Source organism: Cricetulus griseus (genome assembly GCF_003668045.3).
Source record: "Cricetulus griseus strain 17A/GY chromosome 1 unlocalized genomic scaffold, alternate assembly CriGri-PICRH-1.0 chr1_1, whole genome shotgun sequence".
Lineage (NCBI taxonomy): Eukaryota > Metazoa > Chordata > Mammalia > Rodentia > Cricetidae > Cricetulus > Cricetulus griseus.
The window spans coordinates 166987768-167006490 of NW_023276807.1; the positions used below are offsets into that span (position 1 = coordinate 166987768).

General features: G+C 38.3%; 1 protein-coding gene across 9 annotated transcripts in view; it reads right to left on the reverse strand.

Annotated features, from left to right (window-relative positions):
• Window positions 1-18723, reverse strand: part of Cfap20dc (CFAP20 domain containing) — a 289810-nt gene that overhangs the window by 150138 nt on the left and 120949 nt on the right. For 7 of the 9 annotated variants that reach the window (XR_004772275.1, XM_035452377.1, XM_035452376.1 and 4 more), the window contains one exon: window positions 10585-10741. Coding sequence is in view for 8 of the 9 variants with exons in the window: in XM_035452377.1 (XP_035308268.1) it covers window positions 10585-10741 (157 nt within the window). In the remaining variant the exon portion in view is untranslated. Of the gene's footprint in view, window positions 1-7638; window positions 7680-10584; window positions 10742-15694; window positions 15725-18723 lie in introns of those variants that run through there. The other 2 variants (XM_035452380.1, XM_035452381.1) reach the window with 2 other exon arrangements.

The following is an 18723-nucleotide window of genomic DNA, read 5'->3' on the forward strand; positions in this document are numbered from 1 at the left end:
GGGAAAGGGCAGTGGGACAAGGGATGAGTAACAACAATGGTGTATGAGTTCACCTTTCCCCCTATCTTCTCTATCATTTGTTGACAATTGTTTTGTTGATCATAGCCATTCTGACTGGGTTAAGATGAAATCTCAGAGTTATTTTGATTAATTTTCTCTAATTGCTAAAGATGGTGTGTGTGTGTGTGTGTGTGTGTGTGTGTGTGTGTGTGTGTGTGTGTGTTTCTAGCCATTTCTACTTCAACTTCTGAGAAATCTCTGTTTAGAATCATAGAAATTAGTGTGGACAATTTTCAAAAAACTAATGATAAATCTAGCATATGAACCAGCTATATACCACTCTTTGGCATAGGCCCAAAAGACTTGATATCCATTTACTAGATACTTGTTCAGCCATGTTCATTGCCACTCTATTCACACTAGATAGAAAATGAAAATGAACTAAGTATCCTTCAACTGATGAATGAATAGCGGAAATGTGGTGTAGACCACATTAAGTTGTAATGAAAAGAAAGCCATGAAATTCACAGGTAAATTGATGGAACTAAAAGGATTCTATTAAGTGAGGTGACTCAGATCCAGAAAGACTGATGCTGCAAATTCTCTTTCAACTGTGTTTTTCAGCTTGAAATCTTAAGACATGAGTATATAAATAACCTAGAATAACTGCAGAAATCTTAAAGGAAACAGGTACTATGAGGGGGTTACTAGATATGGGAATAGTAGGACAGAGTGATATGAAAGGAAACTGGAAAGTTATGTGGGGAGAAGAGAGAAGTCAATAAGGGGGATTGTTAAAAGATACCCAAGAGCCATAGATATCTACCAAATATCCCAGTGCTGGGCAGGAAAAACCTCATTTCAAATTGTTGGTCAGGGATATCCAAGAGATTCCCAAAATAATATAGGCTATTACCACTGCCCTTTATGACATCTCTGAGGCTGAAGGTAAGTCTTATTGCTGAAAGCACTTCAGATCCAGGGCCCAGAGAATGGGACTTGAAGCCTCCTTTCTGAGGACTAGATTTTAAAGTACCACAACAGGCAAAGGAGGGAATCAACTGACAGTCCTACCTGCCTATGATGCTTATGACCCACAAAAATGAACAGCATGCCAAGACATTCCTAAAGGTGCAGTAGTGGCATTATTATCTTGGCATTAACTAACACATGTCTAATTGCACATTAGGCCTACTCAACAGGAGAGCAATCATATGTAATAATAGAAACTTACCCAACTACCTGAGGCTAGCGAGCTCATGGATCTTAGAGGATTTCCAGCTACCACTTTACTAAATCTGCCTCATTCCTAACTCCATTCCATATATGCCCACAGATAAGTGTAGCTCTCACTCCTCATCAAAGAACTTTCTCTTTGAAGTAGATGCAGACAATTATAAAATATCACAATGGTTAAAAATACAAAGAACATTTATTTTGGGATTCCCAGACCCAGGGGTACATCCACAACACAACTCCTATACCTAAGGCATCAGAGAACTAAACTTTAAACTATACTGAGATTCCATCTCATTCCACTATGAATGACACAAAGAATACAAATGACAGCAAATGCTGGTGATGATGTGGAGAATGAGGAACTTTTACAGATGGTGAGAATATAAAAGGGCGCGGCCAAGGCCCAAATGCACTCCCTCTCCTGAACTCCATATCTGGCTGTTTTACTGGAAGCCAGGCTGGTCCTACAAAGCCCAAGTAAGACATTGTTCACAGCCCACTAACACTCCTTGAAGCCTGCCCAACAACCCCAGACTGTACCCCTTCCCTTGGGCTCTGTACTCCAGCCCGTAACTTTGACAGAAGACTCCTGCATTACCAGAGGCTGAGCCAGATCCAGGGAACGAAGGTAAGACACCACACGTGTTCAGCTAATACTCCTTAAAGCGCATCCAACATCCCCTCATTAGCACCCTCTCTCCTGGGCTCTTCTTCCAAGCCTTTGGTAGAAAACTTCTGCTGAACTGAAGGCCATTCCATACTAGGAATCCCAGACATCAAGCAGGTGCCCAGAACCCCAGAGGCAACACAGATACTTCAACCTTTTGGCAGCTAAAACCCCAAACGTCTTATAGGCTGCAAAAAAAAAAAAACCTGTGGAGACACACTACTGGACCTGAAGACTCTCTAGTCAGAAACCCTGGTCACTTAGGCCAAAATACCCAAGAGGAAACAGAAATGAAGGAAACACCCATCCAACGAAGACAAACTCAGGAATCTATAATCATCCCAAACCTAGATGCCTAAATGCCAGTATAAGAACACATCAACAACAGAAAGGGAAATATGGTACCATCAGAGCCCAACTATCCTATGACAGCAAACCTGAACCTTCCAATGCAGCTGAAGCACAACAAAATGACCTTTAAAATTACTTTATGAAGATGACAGAGGTCCTTAAAGAGAAAATGAAAAAAAATCCCTTGAAGAAACTGAGGAAAAGACAAAAAATTGGAAGAAATCAATAAATCCCTTAAAGTATGCCAAGAAAAAAAAAACAAACATTTGAAGGAAAATGCTGAAGACCTGAAAATGGAAATAGAAGCAGTAAAGAAAACAATCAGAGGGAATTCTATTAAGAGAAAATATGGGCAACCAAATAAAAACTACAGATGCAAGCATCAAAAAAAAAAAATGGAAGAGAGGATCTTAGGTGTTGAAGGTATGATAAAAGAAATAGATTCATCAGTCAAAGAAAATGTTAAATTAAAAAAAATCCTAGCACAAACATCCAGGAAATCTGGGATACTATAATAGGACTAGAAGAAGAAGATTCTCGGCTCTAAGGCCCGAAAAATATATTTAACAGAATCACAGAAAAAAACAAGTACAAACCTAAAGAAGAACAAGCCTATAAAGGCACAAGAAGCTTACAGAACACCAAATAGAGTGAACCAGAAAACAAAGTCCTTCCACCACATAATAATCAAAATACTAATGAAAGAATATTAAAATCTGCAAGGGGAAAAGGCCAAGTCACATGTAAAGGCAGACCTAGTAGACTAACACCCAAATTCTCAACAGAAACTCTAAAAATCAGAAGAGCCTGAACAGATGTCTTGCAGACTCTAAAGCGATCAGAGATGCCAGTTCAGACTACCAAACCCAGTAAAACTTTCAATCATCACACATGGAGAAAATAAGGTATTCTGTGACAAAGTAAAATTTAAACAGTATCTATTTACAAACCCAGCGCTACAGAAGGTACAAGAAGGAAAACTCCAACCCATGGACTTTAATTACACCCATGAAAACACAGGAAATAATCTCACACCAGAGAAGGTATAAGAAGGAAAACTCCAACCCATGGACTTTAATTACACCCATTAAAACACAGGAAATAATCTCACACCAGCAAAACAACAAAAAGGCAACACATACCACCATCGTCACCACCATCAACAAAATAACAGGAATTCACAATCACTGGTTAATAATATCTTTCAAAATATCAATAGACTCAATTCCCAAGGAAAAAGACACGGGCTAAAAGAATTGATTCAAAAACAGGATCTTCTGCTGCATACAAGCAACACACAAAGATAGACATTACCTCAGCGTATAGGGTTGGAAAAGTTTTTCCAAGCAAATGGACCCATGATGCAAGCTGCTATAGCTGTTCTAATGTCTAGCAAAATAGATTTCCTACCAAAATTAATCAAAAAAGGAGGAACTGGGACCTACAATTTGCCAACCAGGGAGCCTCCATGGAACTGACCAAAGCCCTCTGCACAAATGCCACAGTCATGTAGCTTGGTCTTCTTGGATCATAATTTTGATGGGGCTTAAAGAAGAATCAGAGATTAAAACATGTATTTTACTTGTTATGCTTGATTCACTGTTTTCTTTATATTTACATTTATTAGGCTATGATTAATTTACTATGACCTTATATGGAGTGCATATAATTTTCTGTACATGCTGTAGAATTTTATTGAAGATTTTTTCTTTTTGCAGTATCTTCAACTGTAACCTATAAGTGATAGATAATATGTACAGGAGCATTCATCTACTTGTGAGCTCTGAAGAACTGTATGCATTGCTATGTTTTATTATCAAATGAAATGTATGGGCACAGCATGAGTAACCCACATCCAGGTGGAACACATGCCTAAAGTCCACAGACAAAGTTCTAAAATCATCTTTGACATCTATGTGCAACTCTGCTCCCAGCTTCTAGAACTGGTTTTTTATAAAACAATCCCAGGTGAAAATAAAAGAAAAGCATTAGTATTCTTTCAATATTTTGGGGTGTTTATAACCATTGTAACAAGACTGTGTATTCATATGTAAGCACTAGACAACTGACTAATCTACATAATACATTAATCAAATTCAGAATAATGTACACATTATAGTCTTTATACAAATAATGTGAGGAAGAACTCAACTTTCCATTTCTAACACATTCAATAGGAAATTATTGTTGTCAAATCATTACATGAAACTCATGCAGAGTAAGAAAAGAGTGAGAAAACTAGTTCTTGGATGCTCACTGTCATCTGCATTTCCTTAATTTGGTGGCTTTGTCATGTCATGACTCCTGCTTTGCAAAAGAGACCATACATGTGCTTTTGACAGCCTCTCTTGCAGCATATAACCTGGGTTCCACAGATCAGACAATCATGATAACATGCTTCACTCAATAGAAAGAAGGAGGAGGAAGATGAAGAGGAGGAGGAAGAGGAGGAGGAGGAGGAAGAGAAGGAGAAGGAGGAGAAGGAGAAAGGAGAAAGAAGAAAGAAGAAAGAAGAAAGAAGAAAAAAGAAAGAAGAAAAAAAGAAAGAAGGAGAAGGAGAAGAAGAAGAAGAAATAATAATCCACATCCGGTGAGGATGGTAGGAAAGTAGACAGGGGCTGCTATAATAGACATTCTAGAATCTATAGTCCAGAACTATGTTGTGACTTAGGGAGCCTGCAGAGCTGCAATAGCTGTGAGGAGAGGGAGACCACCTACAGGAGCAACCTTGTGTTAGGAGTAAGCTGGATTTATTCATAGCCACAGACTGCAAGCCTGATATTCTGGTTATCCTTGATACACTGTACATGAGCCATTTTCTTCAAAAAATTCCTCTGCTTTTTCAGCTACCTAAAGCGAACTCTGTTTTCAATTAAATCTCAGCGCACATGGAAAGTAGTATCACAAACAAAAAAGGAAATTAACAGACACATTTTTGTTACATTAAAGATATAGTTAAAACATTGGATACCGAACAAATCAATATGATTATATGCAACATTACTTTAGTAGAACAAATCAAATTACTAAATGCATACATAGTACCCCAAAGGTATAATTTAAAATGTACAGCAGAGATTTTTCCAATTTACTGAAATTTAGATCTTCAATATATGCTCTAACAATCATCTGGCTTTCACTGATGTCTGCTATAATCTTTCCCTTTTCATCTCTAATTTTATTAATTTGTATCTTTCTTTTTCTTTTGGATATGCTCTTTAAGGGTTTGACAATTTGTTTAGTATTTTGTAGAGCCAAATCTTTTTCTTTTGGATCCCTATATTTTCCATTTTGTTTCCTTTTCAACAGACTTACCCGATTTGAATGATTTCTTTATACTGATTTTGGGTTTGCTTTATTCCTGTTTCTCCAAGGTCATGAAGTACAGCATTAATATATGCATTTGAGGTTTCTGTTAAGGCAGGCATTTATACTTCTAAACTCCTGCTGAGAAACACTTTAATTGTTCACCACATGTGTATCTTTGTTTTTACTCAATTCTGTGATGTTTAATTTCCTTCCGTTTTTTTTTTTTTTCAATTGACAACACATCATTTAATAGTGTGTTGCTCAAGTCTGATGAGTTTTCATACAACTGTAGTTTCCCTTGCTGAACTGGAAAATTTAGCTAAATGTTTTCCTTTGTAAGAACATAGATGTGGTGTGAGGGTAGACACCAGGAGTTGAGTTGGGAGGAAGAGTATGATCAAAAGATATTGTATAAATGTATGAAATTCTCAAAGAATAAGTAAAAATATTATATACATATATATTTTAAAAAGGTAATTATCTTATCTGTGAGTACAGGGGCAAATATTTAGAATGCAGTTAGAGATTATGCTGTTTCAGTAAAGTGGCAGTTGTAAGTTCTCCTCTAAGATCCACAATTTCACTAGCCCTGAGTAGTTGACTAGGTCTCTGCTATCAGGTGTGACTTCCCTCTTGTTGTGTGGGTCTTAAGGTCAACAGCAGAGTCATTGGTTACCACGAAGGTGTGGATTCCTCTACTGTACCATTAGGGTCATCCTGTTATGCTGGGCAATGTTGTGGTTTATAGGACTGTTGATTGTCTCCTTTGGCAGCTTGCATGGTTTCTTAAGGAACCATGAAAAGCTAGTCTTCAGTGAGGAGGTACCCAGGTTAGTTCCAGCTCAGGGGATTCTTGGTTCTGTGTCTGAAGTATATAACGTATTAAGCAATAGGTAAAGGGCAATAGCCTTTAATGTTTTGGAAGTCTCTTGAACAACCTGACAATTAACTCAGAAAGAGTGCTTCTTATGCTTGGTGTGGGAGCTTTTGCTCCATTGTCTTTGGCTTCCAGAGGGAACATTGTCAGTCCAGATGAGTACATTTCATTTATAAAGTATATATCTATGTTTATATGTAGACTGATTACATTAATCATTTTTAAGTAGGGAATTAATATGATTCCTATGGATGTTTCAGACATCCTCCCTTCTTCTAAATTTATCTCCCTCCCTACTCTCTAATTAGAGTTCCTCTGCCTGTTTTTCTCACCCCCCCAGATCATTTGTACCATTATCCCTCCTGCCTATTAATTTTCCCACCCCACACCAGGCAATTGTCTCACATCAAGAAACTTCTCTTCATAACAGATGGAGACCATTATAGAAAACCACAAGCAATCAAAATGCAGTTGTGGAGTCTAGTCCCAATAATATCTCTATACCACACCTAAGGCTCAGGGATCATTTATGAAATAGGGGCAATTCCTCTGTTAGGGCCAAAGGAACCAAGTGTTTGTTATGAGATTATGTATTGTAGTAATAACAGAAGCTACACTCAAATTATCACCAACATAACAGCCTAAACCTGAGACGAATAAAGACAACAAGAATAGATATGCTGAAGTAGATAAGTGAAAGCTCACATGGCCTCAACCCTACACAAAGAACCAAAGGCAACCAAGGAATGCCGAGAGGAGGGAAATAATCCTCCCCAGGGAGGAACATACAAATCGGTTATCCAATACCAAATGGTTAGTTCATAAAACATATGTACAACTAACATTATATGAACTGAGCATGTTGAACTTATGCATTTTGGAATATGTATCTATATGTATGTATGTATATATACACATATACACAAACACAGATACAAACATTCATATATGTATGTAATAATAGTGAAAATAGAGGCCATGAATTTGAAAAAAGAGTAAGGAGAGGTATTTGGGAGGTTTGGAGGGAATAAAAGGAAAGGAGAAATGATGCAATTATAATATCTTCAAAAAACATTTATTACTAAGTAAGGTAAAGATATCTTTACCTTACTTAGTAATAAATTAGGGAACCCAATTTTTAAAATTTAATAACCCAAATGGAATAACCATAGGTCTGACCCCCCACTCAACTCACCAGACAAAAGGATCATTCCCCATGATCAAGCAGGATTCATTCTAGAAAGGCAAGAATAAGCTTACACACAATAAAAATGTGATACAATGTAACAGTCCAGACAGAAATCACATGATCGTCAATTGATGGCTCTGATAAAGTTCAACATAGTCTACATGATAAAAGCATTAAAAACTCTGAAATAGAAGGAACCAACCACAGAATAAAAAGGCAAAATGTGACAAAACTATAGCTCACCTTATACTAAATAGGGAAAAACCTAGAGCGTTGGCACTACAGGAAGACAAAGATATCCTCTTCCTCCACTCTATTCTTAGCTAGTGCAGTAAGATTAAATAAATAAATAAACAAACAAATAAATAAAGCAAATAAGAAAGAGAGAAGTCAGTGTCTCTAACTGAACAAAATACGGTCCTGTGCATAAAGACTAATATAAAATTTCTAAAATGGATAAAGCACTTTTAGCGAAGTATGAGGATATAAAATTCAACTTATAAAAATAAGAGGTTTCTCTGTATACAGACAATGAACATGATGCGAAAGAATCAGCAAAACAATCCCATTCACAATGGTTCACATATTACCTTGGAAAAAGCTAAATAACAAAGTAAAAGATCACTATAATGAAAAATTTAAAACACCAGAGGTGGAAAGATCTCCCCAAGCTCATGGATCAGTACAATCAGCACAATAAAATGGTTACAATACTGAAAGAGATCTATAGATTCCATGTAATCCCTACCAAAATTCAAATGACACTGTAGAGGCAAGCAGTTTAGTTAGTCTACATAGTGAGTTCCAGGATAGCCAGAGCTATGCAGAGAAATCCTGTCAAAACAAAATAAATGGAATGATATGTAATGAGAATTCTAATTTGTTTTAATAATAAAACCCAGAGTCAGCTATAAGAGTTAATCAGAGAAGCAGAACAGGCAGCCACTAGTTCTTACCTCTACTGAATCCTCAGACTGAATGGGCTGAGCTCCTGTCTCTCCCCATCTTATATTCCTCTCTCCACCCAGCCCAGCTACATCCCTTCCTGTCTCCACCTCCCTAGTGCTGTGATTAAAGGCATGTTAACTCCCAAGTACTGGTATTAAAGGTGTGAGTCATCACCGATTGACTCTGTTTCACTTTTAGACTGGATCAATTTTTTACAGTCCAGAGTGGCCTTGAAGTCACAGAGATCAGCCTACCTCTGCCTCCAGAGTACTGGGATTAAAGGTGTGTGACACACTGCCTGGCCTTTATGACTAACAAGTGGCTAGCTCTACTCTTTATTCTCCAGGCAAGCTTTATTTGTTAGATCACAAACAAAATATCACAACGACACCTGTGATGTAGCTTAGGTAGCAGCACAAATAAAAGGAGTTGTGTGGAGGAAGAAAGATAATTCTCCTGTGCTCACTTGGCTCTGTCCCTTGATGCCTGTTGCTGCTGCTGTTGATTCCTTACTGCTATTAGAACTAACATTTCCAGGCTCTGTCATTGACTGAGGACTAGTGGCCCAGAGGAACACTCCACATGGTCTTTGTAAGACTGGGACTGCTAAGACACTTAGCCCATGTGATTAAGTGTCCTCCAGTGTGAGAGAGCCATCATAGACTTGAAGAGGCATGCAGACTCCAGGACAGCACAACTACCTTGTTCTCAATCTCTCAGGAATGAGACAACTGCTGTTACTATTTCAAAGTAAGTTGATTTAATAAGTTCTTTTAACACACATACAGACACACACAGACATAGACACACACACACAGACACACACACACACACACACAGACAAACACACACACACACACACACACACACACACATACACACACACACACACACCACTGTTCTTCCTGATTAGTATAGGTTCAGTTCCTCTAGAGACCCTAATATAACTATTGTCATAGAACTAGAAAAAAGAATTGTTAAATCAATATGGGCACACAAAAGACAGTAAATACCCAAAGAAATCTTGGGCAAAGAGATAATTGTTAACATTATCACAATGTTGGTTTTCACTCCTAAAACACGGACAATATTACTAGAACCAGCATGTTAGTGGTACAAATCATATACAGAACAATAGAATCGAATGGAATAAAACAGACCAGAATTGAATTCATACATAATTAGGGCCATAGCTTTAGCAAACTGATTTTGACAAAGATGCCCAAACCATAAAATAGAGAAAAAAAGTCTCTTCAAAAAAGGTTACTGAGAAAACTGGTTTATCCACACATACAAGTACAATGTCAAAATAGGCCAAACACTGTTGTGAAGTGTTTTAAAAATAGAAGTATCTTGATATTAAAACAAACAAACAAGAAGAGTGAAACTGGATACGTAAACTCTACACAAAATTCAGTAGAAGACATCCTTGTAATGCCATTAGAGGAGAAAGTTGGGAAAACACATAAAAATATAGGCATCAGCAAAACTTTTTAAAAAAGGACTTCAGTAGTCCAGGAAGCAATAGCAAGAACAGAGAAATAGGATTACATGAAATTAAAACAACAACATTTTCACTACAAAGCAAACAATGAGCTGAGTGAAGATACAGCCAACAGAATGGGTCAATATTTGATAGAGTATCAAAAGAGCCACTACCCCAAATCAAAAAAACTCAATTCCTAAGTAAGCTGGTGAACTAGATGGTTCTCAAGAGGGAGTAAGAAAGGGTAATAAACATGAAAAAAATTCAACACCCCTAGCTATAAATAAATTAAAGCTACAGAGCTTCTATCTCACCTCAGAAATGCTGCCAAGGTGTGATGGAAGGGAACCTCATATATTTATGGTGGCAATACAAATCAGTCTAGCCAATGGTGAAACTGTTCTCAATTTTAAAAACTTTTATGTCTATAATTTACATTTGCATTCTAAATTAATATTTATCTCTTACTTTACATTTCTCTGAAAAAAGGGCCCCCAAAACTAGAAAAGAAAGCTTACCATCTTTATCAGCAGTTTCTCGGGGCTTTGATTTTAAAGTGAAGATCTTCCGTAGTTTACAGTTAGCAGAGACGATAATTCCATCCAAAGACTGGAAAACTGCTCCCTTGAATATCTCACTGGTGAATGCGACCAAGTCAATGCACAGATTGCACCACTAAAAACAAGGGAAGCAGATGCAAGTTAGCACCTTCCATGCCCCAGAAGCAGAGAGCCACAGCATGCTTAAAGTTTAGGTGGTTATCTAAATCCTTCAGCTTGGCTGCAGTGTGTTTTCTGTTTGACTCAAGTTTCCTTAAAAGTAGCCTTGATTCTTCTCCACAGACCACCATAATCTGAATGTGGTTAGGTGACTATTGTACTCCCATCTTGAGACAACCATGACTGCTCTGGGAAATAGCTCTCTTGTCTGTGGGCACTATGCTACCGTGCTTAGAACACTTAAAACTTGAACATTGGAGATAAGTAGCCGGTCATTTCTTCAGGGAGATTAATTTGATTACAATTAGCTACTTTAGTTTTGATTTGAAAAAGGTAGGGATTAAATTAGAAGCTTGGTTAAGTGGTACCCAGTACTATCTACTTAACAACCAATTAACCTATTGTACGGAAATAGATTCTTCTAAAGGATTTGTAATTATGCCGGGTGTGTGCCAATTTTGAAGTACTATTGCAGGTACTAATTCTAGCCTATTAAACAATTAGATTCCTTAGTACTTCATCAAATGAATTCTATGGTCTGAAGGAAGAGGAAAAATAACCATTAGTGAGAAATTAAGACATATTTAAGATTGTAAGATAAAAATAAAAAATAATTTTTGAAATTAGAACAAAAGTAGTATTAAAATCCCATGTGTTTCTCTTAACTATTAAGGTTTCCAATCATGTTTAGAAGCGCAGTTTATAAATTTGACTTTTCAGGAGGATGTTGATTTTAATACAGAGCTGAGCCTATGGTGTCTCAGTGGTAGATCAGTTAGAGACTTTAGTGGGTTACCAATTACATCAAAAACATTATTATTATTATTGTTTTGTAAAGTTACATTGCTAGTCCATGAGAGTACTGTGGTCTCTTGGGGAGTACAGAGCCTGTTTTAACTAAGGAGAAATGGGATTAAGTATAGCTGGATAGTGATAATCAGCTGGATTGTGGGACTTTGGGGAGGGTCTGGGTGGGGTATCAAGCCTGTGAAAACAAGTTCTGAAGGCTTAGGAAGGGAACCTGAGATTCTCTACAAGGCAAATGTTTCTGAAGTTCTGTAAATAATAATGTGCAAATGCAGAGCCCTGGGGAGTCAAGTGTGGGTCATCTGTGATGAGAGAATATCTCGGTGATACAAGAGGTCTTTGGGGAAGAGATGGGCTGTGTCATAAAGATCACTGAGACACAGATAGTCTTGTGTCTCAGTTACACAAGTGTGAAGGGAGAAGGCTGTGAGAAGGCTGACATGGGAATCATTAGAATACTTTTTTTTTTCTTTTATCTGTTTTTGGGTTTTCCAGATAGGATTTCTCTGTATTGCTTTGGGGCCTGTCCTGGAACTCACTCTGTAGACCAGGCTGGCCTTGAACTCACAGAGAGCCACCTGCCTTTAACCCGAGTGCTGGGGTTAAAGGCATAAGCCACCAATGCCTGGCTATACAAGGAACCAATCTGATAGATATGCCCATCAGGTGGAACTTGATGGCCAGGTGAAGTTCAGATCATAAGGAATGGAGGTGTGGGTTTCCTTTATCCATCAGTATATTATATAAGCACCATTGTTCTATAAATTCTATAAACATAGTTTCTTTTCCTAAAAGACATAACATACCCAAGTTCTAGCTAACTAGTTCAAGCCACCAAGAATCCCATTGATTCTTCCCCAACACATTGAGTACATATTAAGTGTGAGGCACTGGCCTCATCTCTGGAGATACAAACACACACAAGAGAGTTTTCTGTATTAAGAAGAGAGGCAGACATGTGGCTTCTACTTAACACATTTACTACAGAGAGGACTTAGTCACAGTCAAACATGAAAATAAAAGCACACCACTGTGTCAAGGTTTTACCTGGTGATCCTGCTAAATCAGTTAACTGATTCTCTTCTCCATATGCAATTTATTTATTTATTTTTGCCAATTTTAGATATCAATCCCCCTGGCCCCATGTCAGATGAGACTTCTGGTTCACTTACACATCTTGCTTTTTGAACTTCATCTTCCCTGGATTTTCATCGTTTATTTATCCTCTTTTGCCCTAGCATTTTATATTCTGAGATTGTAATTAACAGGGCTGTAAATAATACACCCAATGGAGCTAAGTGGTACTTTGTGACAGCCTGACCTTCCACCATACACCTTTCTCCCCTTTTATATTTGAGTTAATTGTTGCTTGTATAATCTGCCCCTTTTAAAAGAATTGACTCTTAAATCTCCTACTTCCTGGGAAAGCTTCAAGATGCCACCCACGTTTGGTTTGGTTTTGAATAAGAAGTTTACCATGTACAGAACAAGAGTGGATATGTTTCTTAGCTCACCTCAGGGCCCTGTTCCTCTATTCCTGCTTATCTGAGCTCTGGGTGGACTGTACTACTAGCTCTGCTAGGAAAATAGAGTCCACCTCCTTCTAACAGAGTCCCAGGAAAGCAGCCTGTGTCCAGGGCAGGCATGATGCTTTTATTCTCTCCTTCTGACTCATTCTTGTTTGCAGTCTTCAATGGATAATGGTAGGTATGTGTCTAAGCACGAATATATGAAGATATGTAATTGCACTCATTTTTACACACATACACACACACACATTCATCTTTTAATAATTAAACAAATGTTCAATAATTGGTATTTTTTATGGGTCTACCACCAAGAAGGTGGATCCTGAAACAAAAACGGGGAATCCACCTTGGCTACAGAAAATAGAAATATATAAACACATATATTATGGTTTAGCAGATTGTAAAAAGGTTTAATTTTCATAACCTTTAACAAACAATCTGATATTCATATAAATGCTATGATGTATGTTACAAAGTTTGAAGAAGGAGGATCAAATCTACTACTAACAAGTGGATTATATGAAACACAGTTGATCTTTATAAAATAGGTTTTCATTATTCTTGAAAGTATCATCCATTATTAATCCATTATTAATCCTTATGCATGTTGACATTTTCTTCATCTTTAATTACTCTATTTTTGGTTATATATTGTTTATGATTTAATAAAGCCACTGAAGATCAGAGAAGAAAGCAACAAGGCAGCAGCTTTTACCTCTCCACCAAGGCTAAAATGGGGATCCTGTCTTCCCTGTGACTGGAAACTGAATCTCACATGAGACCCTTTGCTTCCTCCTTATCTCTCTCCAGTGCTGGGATTAAAGGCGTGAGCTCTGTTACTCTTTTTGACTGATTCACTCTTGTGAAGCCCTGGATGGCCTTGAACTCACAGAGATCCATCTGCCTCTGTCTCCTGAGTTCTGGGATTAAAGGTGTATGCCACCACTGCCCAGCTTCTATGACTATGGCTAGCTTTGCATTCTGATCTTCAGTGGCTTATCATAAACAATGTATCACCACACTATCCCTACATACAACTTTTATGAAGCAGAGGACAATTACTGACATCCAGTGTTTGTAATGTGAGATTTTAATACATAGGCAACAGAGTGTCCCTCATCTTCACTACATTAAACATCTTGGTAAATGTTGAGTGTACACTTGAAAACAATCTCTCTCTCTCTCTCTCTCTCTCTCTCTATATATATATATATATATATATATATATATATATATATATATCATCCTGCAGTCATGAGATAAACTTTCAACAAATGTCAAAGAGTTCAGGCTGACTGACAGTGCTTTCATAGCATAGTCTTCCTGATTTTCCAACAGTTTTAAAGGGAGATGACTTGAAAATCCACTACACTGTTTTTGTCTTTCCCCATTTGGTTCTTTCAGTTTTTCATATATTTTCAAGCTCTCTTATTATTTCAATATGTGCACATTTAGTGTTGTCATATGGTGTCAGTAATTTTTTATATAACAAACACTTGAAAAAAAAAGGACAATTATTGTGGGTCATAGTATAAGACGTTTCATATTTGCTGGGTGCATTACAAAGCAGAAACACTATGGAGAAGGGTGATGTAGAGGAAAGCAAACAGGAGATAAGAAAGGGCTAGGGCTAGGCACACCCTTCAATGACAGGCTCTTGGAGACTCACTTCCTTCAGTCGGTGTTTTCCCCTGCTGACATACAGTATGCAGTTCCAACACCTCCTGATATCAGATTCAGATTCCTAGTCTACCAATGTATGAAACAACTGATTAGGCCAGAGTCCCCAAGATGAAATAATTTATGGAAACATTCTCAAATACATGCACTTCATTGAATTCCCAGGTATTTCTCACAAAGGAATGCTCACGATTAACCGCTGGGCTTGGGAGGAGGTAAAAAGCACTTGCTATGCAAACCTAAGGAGGACCTGTGCTCTTTATAGATTCTAGATGCTAATCCTGTCAGACTGCCAGGAGAGTAGGGACTGGGGAGTATTTTTTTTTTTTTTTTTTTTTTTTGTTGATTATAAATATTTCTTTTTTTTTTTGTTTTTTTCTTAGTTTTAATTTTATTAAATTGTTAATATTTTCACATATACTTTTCCCTCTCCCTCTCCCTCCCCCCACCCCCATTCCTTCTCCCCCACCTCCAACCTACCCCCCACCCCATCCACCCGCCACTCCCCAGGCAGGGTAGGGCCCCCAACCAGGGTTCCACCAAGTCCACCAAATCTTCCTGTGCTGGGCCTAGGCCCCTCCCCATGTGTTCAGAGACAGAGCGAATCCCTTCAAGTGGGATGGGCTCTCGAAGTCCCTCCCAGGGCAAAACGCCAGTCCACCTCCCTCTGGAGTCATTCATGATTTCTAGTTTCCTTGGGGTAGAGGATTATAGGCTGGTAAACCTTTGCTCTATGTCTAAAAATCCCAGGAGTGCAGGGGCCTCCCCATTGGCATCCATGATCAGGGGGCTGGATTAGTCCTGTACTGTCCTCCCAAAGAGCATCTGGGGTCGATATGCTTTCCCTTTTTCAGGCCAACTGTTTCTGTGGGTTTCTCCAACCAGGTACAGACCCCTTCGTTCTTCATTCCTCCCTCTCTTCAACTGAGTTCCAGATTTCAGCTCAGTGTATTTCTGTGGATGTCTGTCTCTGCTCTCATCAGCCACTGGATGAGGACTCTAGAATAGCATAGAGAGTATTCATCAATCTCATTCTAGGGAAGGGTTTCTAGGCCAACTTCTCCTCCACTGCCCAGACTGTCAGATCGTGTCATCCTTATAGGTCTCTGGAGATCTTCCTAGTTCCAGATCTCTTCTCGGACCTATAGTGACTCCCTCTGATATGGTATCTCTCATCCTGCTCTCTCTCCTCTATTCTTCCCCCAACTCAATATATCTGCTCCTCCATTTCTTCTCCTCTACTTTTCATCTTGTGCTCTTATTGTGGCAGCACCCACTTCCCTACCCTCATGCTCTCAATTAGCTCGGGAGTTCATGCCATTTCCCATTCCTGGGGTCCATTTATCCCTTAGAGTCATTCATGATTTCTAGTTTCATTGGGGTAGAGGATTATAGGCTGGTAAACCTTTGCTCTATGTCTAAAAATCATATATGAGTGAGTACATACCATGTTTGTCTTTTTGTGATTGGGTTACCTCACTCAGGATGGTTTCTTCTAGTTCCATCCATTTGCCTGCGAATTTCAAGATTCCATTGCTTTTTTCTGCTGAGTAGTACTCCATTGTATAAATGTACCACATTTTCTCTTTCCATTCTTCAGTTGAGGGGCATCTAGGTTGTTTCCAGGTTCTGGCTATTACAAACAATGCTGCTATGAACATGGTTGAACATATGTCCTTGTTGTATGGACAAGCAGTATTTGGGTATATACCCAAGAGAGGAATGGCTGGATCTTGAGGTAGATTGATTCCCATTTTTCTGAGCAACCGCCATACTGATTTCCAAAGTGGTCTTACAAGTTCACACTCCCACCAGCAATGGAGGAGTGTTCCTTCTTCTCCACAACCTCTCCAGCATAGGTTGTCATTGGTATTTTTGATTTTAGCCATTCTGACAGGTGTGAGGTGGTATCTCAGAGTTGTTTTGAGTTGCATTTCTCTGATGGCCAAGGATTTTGAACACTTTCTTAAGTGTCTTTCAGCCATTTCAGATTCCTCTGTTGAAAAATCTCTGTTTAGTTCTGCACCCCACTTTTTAATTTCATTGTATGGTGTTTTGGTGGCTAGCTTCTTGAGCTCCTTGTATATTTTGGAAATCAGACCTCTGTCAGATGTGGGGCTGGTGAAGATTTTTTCCCATTCTGTGGGTGGTCGTTTTGTCTTACTGACTGTGTCCTTTGCCTTACAGAAGCTTCTCAGTTTCAAGAGGTCCCATTTATTAATTGCAGACCTCAGTGTCTGTGCTTCTGGCGTGATGTTCAGGAATCGTTCTCCTGTGCCAATTTGTTCAAGGCTTGTTCCCACTTTCTCTTCTAGAAAATTCAGTGTGGCTGGGTTTATGGAGAGATCTTTGATCCATTTGCACTTAAGTTTCATGCATGGTGACAGGTATGGATCTATCTGCAATTTTCTGCATGTTCGAATCCAATTGTGCCAGCACCATTTGTTGAAGATGCTATCTTTTTTCCATTGTATGGATTTAGCACCTTTGTCAAAAATAAGGTGTTCGTAGGTGCGTGGGTTAATATCTGGGTCTTCAATTCGATTCCATTGGTCTATCTGTCTATTCTTGTGCCAATACCAAGCTGTTTTCAGAACTATGGCTCTATAGTAGACCTTGAAGTCAGGGATGGTGATGCCTCCAGAGGATCTTTTATTGTAAAGAGTTGTTTTGGCTATCCTGGGTTTTTTATTTTTCCATATAAAGTTGAGTATTGTTCTTTCAAAGTCTGTGAAAAACTGTGTTGGGATTTTGATGGGGATTGCATTGAATCTGTAGATTGCTTTTATTTTGTGTAATCGGAGCCATTTTTACTATGTTAATTCTGCCTATCCAAGAGCACGGGAGATCTTTCCACTTTCTGGTATCTTCTTTAATTTCTTTCTTTAAAGTCTCAAAGTTCTTATAGTACAGGTCTTTCACCTTTTTGGTTAGTGTTACCCCCAGATATTTAATGTTGCTTGTGGATATTGTGAAAGGTGATGTTTCCATGATTTCTTTCTCATTGAGTTTATCATCTGTATACAGTAGGGCTACAGATTTATTTAAGTTAATTTTGTATCCTGCTACCTTGCTGAAGGTGTTTATCAGCTGTAGGAGTTTCCTGGTAGAGTTTTTCGGGTCACTTATGTAGACTATCATGTCATCTGCAAATAGTGAAAGTTTGACTTCGTCCTTTCCAATTTGTATCCCTTTGATATCCTGATCTTGTCTTATTGCTCTAGCTAGAACTTCAAGAACAATATTGAAGAGATATGGAGAGAGTGGACATCCTTGTCTTGTTCCTGATTTTAGAAGAAATGCTTTGAGTTTCTCTCCATCCTATGTTGGCTATTGGTTTGGTGTATATCACGTTTATCAGGTTTAGATATGTTCCTGTTATTCCTGTTCTCTCCAAGATCTTTATCATGAAGGGATGTTGGATTTTGTCAAAGGCTTTCAGCATCTAGTGAGATGATCATGTGGTTTTTCTTTTTCAGTTTGTTTATATGGTGGATTACATTGATGGTTTTTCGTATATTGAACCATCCTTGCATCCCTGGGATGAAGCCCACTTGATCGTGGTGGATGATTTTTCTGATATGTTCTTGGATTCGATTAGCCAATATTTTATTGAGTATTTTAGCATCAATGTTTATGAGAGATATTGGTCTGTAGTTCTCTTTCTTATTCTTATCTTTGTGTGGCTTGGGTATCAAAGTGATTGTAGCCTCATAGAAGGAGTTTGGCAATATCCCATCTGCTTCTATTGTGGGGAACAGTTTGAGGAGTATTGGTATCAGCTCTTGTTTGAATTTCTGGTAGAATTCTGCAGTGAAGCCATCTGGTCCTGGGCTTTTTTTAGTTGGGAGGCTTTTGATGACTGCTTCTATTTCATTAGGGGTTATGGGTCGATTTAAATTGTTTATCTGATCTTGATTTA